Genomic DNA, 8,820 nt, shown 5'->3' on the forward strand with positions numbered 1-8,820 from the left:
GTTTCAAGACCTCTACTCTCTGCTGTCATAGAGACTCTAGACTAAATAATCCCTTACCTCCCCATCATCACTGCTCTGAGCCACATTTGCCAAACCTCTCCGGGCCATTCAATGCTCTATTCAAAGAGCAATTTCTTTTCATCTCTATCAAAGCTCAGTGTCCAAACAGGACACAAAGACTTCACCACATCCATGAGCATAAAACCTCTCTTTCTCACCTCCTCTTACATAGGACACTTGTATCAATGTGCTGTACTGCGGTGACTTCATCTCAAAACAAAAACATTTCCTGAATCTGGGGGAGTTCACCCTCATTTGCAGTTTCTGCAGTGCTGTGCAGCTGGTTATTGATTACTTGGGTTTTCTGTATTTGATTTCACCTTTCTCAGTTCAGCATTACACTTCTCTTCAGGGAGTCTTATGCTATTGGTTTCAGATCATTTCTCCCATTTATCAAGATCATTTTGAATTGTAATTCAGTCCTCTGTACTGTTTGTATCTCTTCCCAGCTTGGTGCCCTGGACATATAATAGCTGTACTACCTATTCCATCATGCTGCATTAATGAATATATTACAGGGAACCTGATTCCAGGAAAACCAAAATAATCTGCCATTTGAAGTGCTTTTCAAACTGAGAGTAACCACCGATAGCTCCTGTCCTCGGGGATAACCTCATCCTCTATCATATTCTTAATATATTTCTGAGATCGCTCTTCACTATTTCAAATCACACTGCTTCAAATACTGAGATGTGTACTCTTTAGTCTGATTTTTCCTATTCTGACTCCTAAAACCATATTCTCGCTATATTTACTACATGGTTTAATAAACTTCTGTGCAATATCTGAAGGCTGGTAACACATCACTGCTACTCCTGCTTTGCCATGGTCTGCACCTGACTGCAGTTTCTCCCCTTTAGTCTTGTTTGTGGCTGTGCACATTGCAGCGGCCAGCACCAGCCAACACAAGCATGTCTCATTTTCTTTTGATGAAACTGCATTTTCAGTGGATAACTGTTCCTTTTTTTTTTTTTTTTTATTCCAAGTCTTAATTAGGAGAACAAAGTTGTTGAAAGCCTTGTCTTGCCCTTCTCCTCTTCCTGCACACAAAGTCTTCTTTCACAGACTCTGGGTTGGGTTTTTTTTTTGTCAAACAGCTCAGCAAAGCTGACAGATTGACAGTCATTAAATACAGAAACTTTATTTCACAATATCCCTAAATTACATGTTTCAAATGAAAAATGACACTTGCTTAAGGCATAAAGTGTAGTTCTTGGGTTTTTTTCCCTACTTCTGCCTTTTTCCTGTGAAGACTTAAAGTATTATTCTTTTTGTTATGGTAATGCAAAAACCTCTTTCTTGCATCTCAAATTAAAAAAGGGAAAGCTAGCTATGTGCCTTGGATAATGATTCAACTATTGATCCAGCAGATGCTTTATTAGATTATTTTGAGACAGCCGAATGTAATTTAATACCTATTTATTTTCTATTCCTATGCCAGTCCAAGATACAATCTTTTCTGCATGAAATTAGTACTTTCTCCTTTCAACCTCAAAGAAAGATTACACTGTCCTACTTTCTTAGATTAGTTTAGGGAACTTTTTCAACAAAGCATTGATCTTGAGGTTTCTTGATAGTCTTTTAATACTTTGAATCCAAAACCTCAGCTGGGCTCAGTGGGTTCTAGGCTCATCTTTCTTACTATGTGTTAATGCAAAAACTAGTGATGTCAGACAAAAGGGAAAGAGAATCCACATGAGGAAAATAGAGACAGAGAGGAAAAATTAGGAGGTTTCATACAGGCAGAGAGAAGACAGACAAATGGCATTCTTTTTATAGTTATCTGGAACCTACAGAAGGCATTGTGTGATGGCACACCAGAGCAGCAAGAGAGCACAAGAGTTATTTAGGTCAGTCAAAATTAGGGTGTGCTTTTATTGATGTAAGACTAAGCCCAGCTCCTTTATGTGCAGCTATTGCTGGGACACACCATCTTGCTGTCTACATCATCCACAAGCTCCCTCACAGGCCAGAAACTGCAAACTTCTCTGCAGGGTCACTTCCTGAAGCAAGCAGAATTAGCTGGCAGTATCAGATGGGCACCAGTGCAGGAGAAAAAGACAGGGGCCGAAAGATGTGGATGGGAGGTGAAGAGGGAGTGACAGCAGCTTGCTGGGCTCATACCTCACATTAGAGAGCCTCCAACTTCAATAAAGATCATCAGGAATCGTGATGGACCTCACAAAGAATGAGAAATTTGAGGCTGCCAAATTTGGACTTACTGGAATACTTTGAATTATTAATTTCTGTTACCAGCAGCCTGTCACTGAAAGGCAGAGCAAGGAATGGCTTGTTGACCTTCAGCAGTAGCCACAACACTGGGGAAATTTAGGGTCCTCTCTCGTGGTTCTGAAACCACCCAAATCAAGCTGATAAAGCCCAGGAAGTCAAAATCTCTCTCCTCTTAATGAACACTCTCTCAAACTCCTGGACTCCAGATATGGGGCTGTGGGCAATTTCCCTCCTTTATTTCTATTTGGACCTGGGAAAGGAAGAGAAAAGGGTAGGAGGATCTTTATAGGGAAAAATGACTTTCCCTGAAACAAAAACATTACAAGTTAAATATCACACAAAATGCTCTATAAAAAAATTATGATTGTTCCTCTGTCACAGGAGGGGTCATGAACCTCCCCTGCCATTCTTCATGGATGGAATTAATCCTCCAGCAGCAGCAGCAGCACTGCCTTGCCCTTCACCTGCTTTTGGCAGCCCCCTGTGATCACCCAGGCTGCAAGTGGCTGGGAAGGGACCTGCCACCACCTCACACACCACCTTTCATTTGTCCTGTTCATTACTAGACCTTCCTCTCATGTTTTTGAATTTAACTGTAACAAATACACAGGGAATCAAATGCATACTGGCTCTGAACTGACCAAAAAATACCAAACATCATTAGACAGGGCAGAGGTGGTGGACCTGAGCAGGATTGGGTCTTGATTTCCCCTCTGCCTCCCCTCCCAGAGGGATGCTGAGCTCTTGCTTAAACAAGCGGCAGCGAGTAGGAGATGCTGACCTTCAGCCCGAACAGCACGAGCCGAGGAGGGAGCAAGCTCTGCCAACACAGATGCACCTTAAAAATTGAACTTTGGCTTCAAGCAGCACAAACACACGTCCTGATTGTACCTCGTACTGCCCGTTAAGTCGCCCAGATGACACTCAGTCTGGTGTTAATAAGCCATTTGTCCATCTGGTGCTTGTACAAACATGCCTTCTCAATGGTATTTCAAAAGTGACAAGTATTAACTCTACAAATGTCTGAAAAGAAATTCCACAAAAATCAACACCAAACTGTTGTTGCCAAACATGGATGTGACAAGAGCCAAACTGCACTGCGTAAATCCTAACGTGCCTGCGCTGATCCCAAGAAAGTGCTTATTTGCAAAGTTTTCACTGGGAGAAATCAAGAGCAGCAGCCGCTCACTTGACATTGCACGAACTAAACAATAAACAAGTACTGAGCACCTCCAGCCTCCATACAGCACCAGCAGTTGGCTACTATTTCCAGGGATAAGAACTCAAATTAAGGTAAACAGACAGCAAAATATGTGCCCAAAGCAGCTTCTGGTCCTTTCTGTGGTACAAGAGCAAGCTTGCTATACCCCAGCTCATATACATGGGGATCTGCAGGGGATCAGAGGCAGATCAGCATCAGGGAGGATTCAGAGACAGATTTGTACTAGCAGCTGGGGTAGGTTTTACTAATCAAACTTGCTGCAGAAAGTCTAGAAAAATCAAATTTCAGAGGCAAGAAGTTGCATCTACTCTGCCAGTAGAAAACTGCTCCCTGCAGAGTATTTTTCTGGCACATTCTGGCTAAGGCACAAAGACAGCAGTAGGTCTCCCTTAAACAGAGCATCACAGTGTAAGATGAGAGAATCTCATTTTAAAACAAAATATCTGCACTGCAAACAAAGCCCACCTTCCTGGAGAGCAGCAATTGGAAATACTTGTTTATGTACAAAGTTAGTCTGGTAATTCTAAGCTGTTAAGTCTCAGGGAAATATTACAGAAAATTTATATTCTTGTGACACATTGTTATAAAGGGAGCATCTTCATACCACCTTTTGCCAAGAAGAAATAATCAGGGAAAGTTTTTTTTCTTTTCTCCTGCCTCTTACTACTCTACAGAGCAAGGATGGGAAGTCCTCATTAACAAAAGGAAACTTATGAACCAACATGAGAAAGTGGGGCACGGCACGCGCTGTTATTTTTCTGGACAGAGTAGCAATGTTTTACTGATAAACAAACAGGATGAAATTGCTAATTACAGCCTGGAGCTAAGAGGACTTTTATGAGTATCACGCTGGAGTCTGAGCACCTGTTCTCAACAGGAAGAGATGTTTCATCTCCAAAGGACAGACTCAAATTTGCATGGCCGCAACCTTTTATGAGGCCATAGCACCTCTCCAGTCATTAGACCAGACTGATTAAAACTGTTTTGATCCTATTCTTTTGCACTGACCTGGCTTTCTCCCCAGCATGGCAAATTTGACTTTGCAGGAGGCTTTTGTTTCAATTTTACAACCCATTTAATAGCTTGAATCCCTAAATTAGATCCTTTCAGAACTACAGTACAGTACCATAAAATATTACAACAGGCAACACCATAGTGGTCTACTCAAATTTCAATTGCCCTGCGTGACTGCAGGCAGAAGATATTTCTGCCTGTTACAAGTTTCATCCATCTGCTTTCCTCCCTCCCAGCTACAACCAAGCCCTATAGGCCTGGGAGGCTGTTCAATGCCAGGCTGAGAGTCTGCAGAAATACAGGATGTTCAGTTTGAGAAGCAGCGTCAATGAGGTTTCTTGCCTAGATCCTGACTGTGTGACTCTTGGGTCTGATAAGGTACGTGTTCATCAAGGTCTCTTTTCTGAAAAAAGAAAAAAAAGCCTTAAATGGAACTCAGCAAAAAAACAAAGCTACAATATCCTGCTGGTGAGAGAGAAAGGAAGAAACTACTGAAACATAAAACCTCTTCACATATTTGTGCATAAAAAGCCAGAAAGCGATGCACAGACAACCCCAGCACACTTATTTCACACTGTTCCTGCATATAGAGGGATGCTGCAGGATACAGGACAACCTTAGTATAAACAAGTGACCAGTACTTGACTAAAGGATAATTACTGCACAGCACTTGGCTATAAAGCTACTCTAGTGAACTGGCAACATTTTATTTCCCCTAATGATCACAAGAACATTTGTTCCTGAAGGTTTTTTTGAATGATCTGTCAGGTAAGGCATCAGACTGCAACCAAGAGTAGCTCTGTAATGGGCTTTTAACTTACCTGCTGCAACTTTCAGACATTTGCTGTATCTCTTTTATCAATACTTGATAAAAATTCTTCAGAGTCAACTCCCATGCAACAGTGAGACCTGCCAGCACTCTCAGAACAAGTTAGCAGGAACAACAGGACTGACCAGAGACTTTGGAATTAAATAAGTATTTTTACTTTCAAGTGTCATAGTGCCAGACTCGTAACTCAAGCTAACAGAATATACAGATATTCAATACAGAAAAACTCAAAGCACCTGAAAATTATCAGTCAGCACTGTACAGCCAGAGAATTCTTTTTAGAGGTTTAACCCCTGTACAAAGGTTAACAACACACTGAAAAATGCATTTTTGTGAACAAGAATACAGTTACATATGCTCTTCATTTAAACCTGGCCAGCATCTCTCTCCCCTATCTGCTTTGCAGAGGAAAGCCTCTCACTGAAGCCGCCCAGATAAAAAGGAAGCATTAATGTGCCAACTTGAGTATATATTTAATAACTTAGCATAGATTTGAGACATGGCCATTTCATGTTTGAATAACCTCTAAATCTGTGTCAAGAGAGACACTAACAGAACTCCAACAAGATACTGATGACCTACAACTCACTGAAATAATTTAACACATTTACAAGAACAGTTAAGGTATGGCTAAGAGCTGTACGTTCCTGAAGCTCAGACGTTACTACCAGCATTTCCAGTATGCTTATTCCTTCCTTCATGACTACCCATTGATGCGGTAATTCACATGGATTTCAGGTTTGATATCACACACTAGTGACAGCAGCTGGGAGAGGACCACCTCACGGTTCTTCTGGAAGTTCTGCTGGATTACACTCATCTTTTCCTGGGTCTCTTTCTCAACTTCAGTGGTGCAGCTGCCATGAGATCCAAGCGCCTACAAACAGCAAAGGAAAGAGAAAGATCACATGTGAGTCTGACAAAGAAAACGCTATGCCTAGCTCATCATCTTGTTATTCTGGAATGTCTCGGTGCATCTCAACCATTAATCTTTGCTGAGGGAATAACTGTGCTTAAAAAAAAAAGTTGGATTCTCTGCTCAGATTTCCCACTCAAATTGCATAAGTTTGTATTTCATCCACAACCCATGACTTCTATCATCTTTTATTCGTTATCTATCAGTTCAGACCACAAGCTTCTAAAGAATGCCTGAAGGAAAGATCCTGCTGTACTGGCAACTGGAACTGGGAACCCCTGGCCAGTACTGTAAGCGTGAGAAGCACAGGTAGTGTAAGAAAAGATACACCCATGATTTAGTTTAAGCACAGTCTTCACATCATCCCATTGCTTCTACCCTTAGAGAATCTTCATAAAAATTTCTGCCTAACAGAACTGTGGGCCATGTGAGATGCACAGCAAGGAGTCTCGCACAGCTTACGGTGCCCTTCTTGCTACATAAGCAAGGGCAGAGAGCAAATTCCCATTGGGACACACACACACACACGACATGGGACATGACAACATCAGAGAAAAAAAACATGCTGAAAGAGACCAGCACCCTGGGGCTCAAAGAGCTTCTCGCTCTGGAGAAGGGTAAGTAAAACAAAACTAGCTGACAGGCAGAGAGGTCTACTTTACTAGTGTGGAACTGCCTGTTATCACTGTTATCATATGCCTAGTGAACCAAGCTAACAAGCGACTGTAAAAAGTTAATCTTGACCTAATGACATGAAGGCTATTATGCAGGAGAACAGAGGTGGGGTTGTGCTAACCAGAAGATGGACAGAGGGGAGGGTTGCCAGGTCATTTTCTGAAGATTTCAGAACTGACAGGAGCACACAGGCAACAGAAGCAACCCCAACTAGTGAAGGGCCTCAGTTCTGTGCCTTTTGGGAACTCCTCCTCTTGCTCAGAAGGAAACACACCCCTTGGAACACAGCAGGCACCACTACGCAGAATGAATACAGCCTTACAACTGCTCCAGCAAGAGAGCAGCATCTATGAGGCAAGTGGTCTCCACCACATCAGTATTGTAGAAACCAGCTTCTCATAGGAGGAACGAGCTTGGGTATTTTTTTGTCACTGCTGCATACAGTGGGGCTGGGGAGGCTGCCACACATCAGGGCACCAGCTTATTATGCTAATTCACTGCCAGTCAATAGTTCTGGCTGATGAGACGCAACACACCGTGTTCTGATTCACTTCCACTGTTTTTTCCGTGACATGTGGCTGTGCATCAGAGGAAGGCAGTTAGGGAAGTGCTGCTCCAGCAACGTGTTCCACCCAGAGGGCTGCTCTCCCGGCATGCAACCCCAAATACAAGGTTAAGGGGCTGGGTAGGGAACAGTGAATAATCTAGAAAACAAACCGCTGCTTCCTTGGCTTTGAACTCCTTCTCCCTCTGCAGGCGGTACTGCTCAATCTCTGCCTGGGCCTCTTCTTTTGCCTGCTTCAGCCTCCGATTCTTTCCTGCTTCCAAAAAACATACCAAAAGAAAAAGAAGAGAAAGAATTGAAGTGCATTTCCCCACACCTCTCCAGCTACCTGATGCGTATCACTGTAGCATCACAGCAGCTACTTCTGTAGGAGGCAATAGCAGGGCACCACACACCCTTGCAGCCCCTCCAGCTCTGCAGTGTTAGCCAACCTCGGGAGCATGAGGTCACCCCGTGGGCCACCAAACCATCACCAAGCTCACCACGCAATGAGCCCCCACCAGCAAGAGCTGGAGAGGTCCTCTGAGCCAGTAGATGCATCAGACAGCCTGCAGGTCTGGCCTTGCTCATATGAGCATGCAACCTCTCAATGATCCCAAAGAGCACAGCAAAACTAACATTTAAGTCTTAGTTTTGTTTCAGGCCAGTTGCGCAACTGATCAAAAAACTGGCTACTGCATCAGCTTCCCCTCTTGGACTTTCCACCACAAGCTTACCATCATCAGAGTGAGCTCCAACACTGTACTTCTCAAAAAACTGTCAGGGGGTAGAATCGCAACATAGTGCGGCTTCATTAAAATAGTAAAAAAATTGTAAAGTGGGAATCCTTGCAACCAGAATTTCTCTCACTTAAGAGAAAAAGCTAACTTTGTTCCCTAAGGTGTAGCTCTCCCAGCTCTACAAAATGTTTAATCACCAACGTGAAAATACACTGTTTTCATCCACAAAAAAAAAGTATGAAAGAAGCAGCTACGCTCAAGCATCTCCCAAAGGAAGAGCCCGCTGCCACAAAGGACGGTGGTCCCCTCCCAGGGCGCAGTCCCCCTGGGCCAGGAGCCCCCCCCCCCGACCCACGCTGGCCTCTCCCGGCACTGACACGCAGGCTCCCCGCTGCTGCCGGGGCGCACCCGGCTTCGCCTCCGAGAGCTTCGCACCGGAGAGAGGCCTCCAGAGGGCCAGACCAAGGCCCCGAGCAGCCCTTTGGCCCCACTCTTCCCCGCACTCCCCCAGCAAGGCGGGCCCTGCACCCCGCTGCTCCCCGGCCCGCAGACACCGCTCCCCCGGGGGCCCCCTGCGCTGCCCAGCGG

The 8,820-nt window shown here is 44.1% G+C and overlaps 1 protein-coding gene and 1 long non-coding RNA gene across 2 annotated transcripts in view; one reads left to right on the forward strand and one right to left on the reverse strand.

Moving 5' to 3' along the window:
- Positions 1-2,811: 2,811 nt before the first annotated feature.
- Positions 2,812-8,820, forward strand: part of LOC113486543 — a 6,932-nt gene continuing 923 nt past the window's right edge. Inside the window, exons 1-2 of the long non-coding RNA XR_003399601.1 lie at positions 2,812-3,547; positions 5,326-5,329. This is a non-coding gene — a long non-coding RNA (uncharacterized LOC113486543). The remainder of the gene's footprint in view (positions 3,548-5,325; positions 5,330-8,820) is intronic.
- Positions 5,490-8,120, reverse strand: ATP6V1G1 (ATPase H+ transporting V1 subunit G1). The gene is made up of 3 exons (XM_026860589.1): positions 7,996-8,120; positions 7,666-7,766; positions 5,490-6,234 (listed from the first exon to the last, which is right to left on the reverse strand). The coding sequence occupies exons 1-3, from the start codon at positions 8,081-8,083 to the stop codon at positions 6,061-6,063; spliced, it is 363 nt and encodes a 120-aa protein (XP_026716390.1). The 5' UTR covers positions 8,084-8,120; the 3' UTR covers positions 5,490-6,060.

The sequence above is a fragment of the Athene cunicularia genome (assembly GCF_003259725.1).
Source record: "Athene cunicularia isolate RWA chromosome 17 unlocalized genomic scaffold, athCun1 chr17_part1, whole genome shotgun sequence".
Classification (NCBI taxonomy): Eukaryota; Metazoa; Chordata; class Aves; order Strigiformes; family Strigidae; genus Athene; species Athene cunicularia.

Bases quoted from the DNA above. Each gene is read 5' to 3' on its own strand.
- ATP6V1G1 (XM_026860589.1), bottom strand. From the start codon at position 8,083: ATGAGCAAGGCCAGACCTGCAGGCTGTCTGATGCATCTACTGGCTCAG. The intron at 7,767-7,995 runs GTGAGCTTGGTG...TTTTGGAAGCAG, and splicing joins TGGTGGGGGCTCATTGCGTG to GAAAGAATCGGAGGCTGAAG. The intron at 6,235-7,665 runs GTTTGTTTTCTA...TGCTGTTTGTAG, and splicing joins TCAAAGCCAAGGAAGCAGCG to GCGCTTGGATCTCATGGCAG.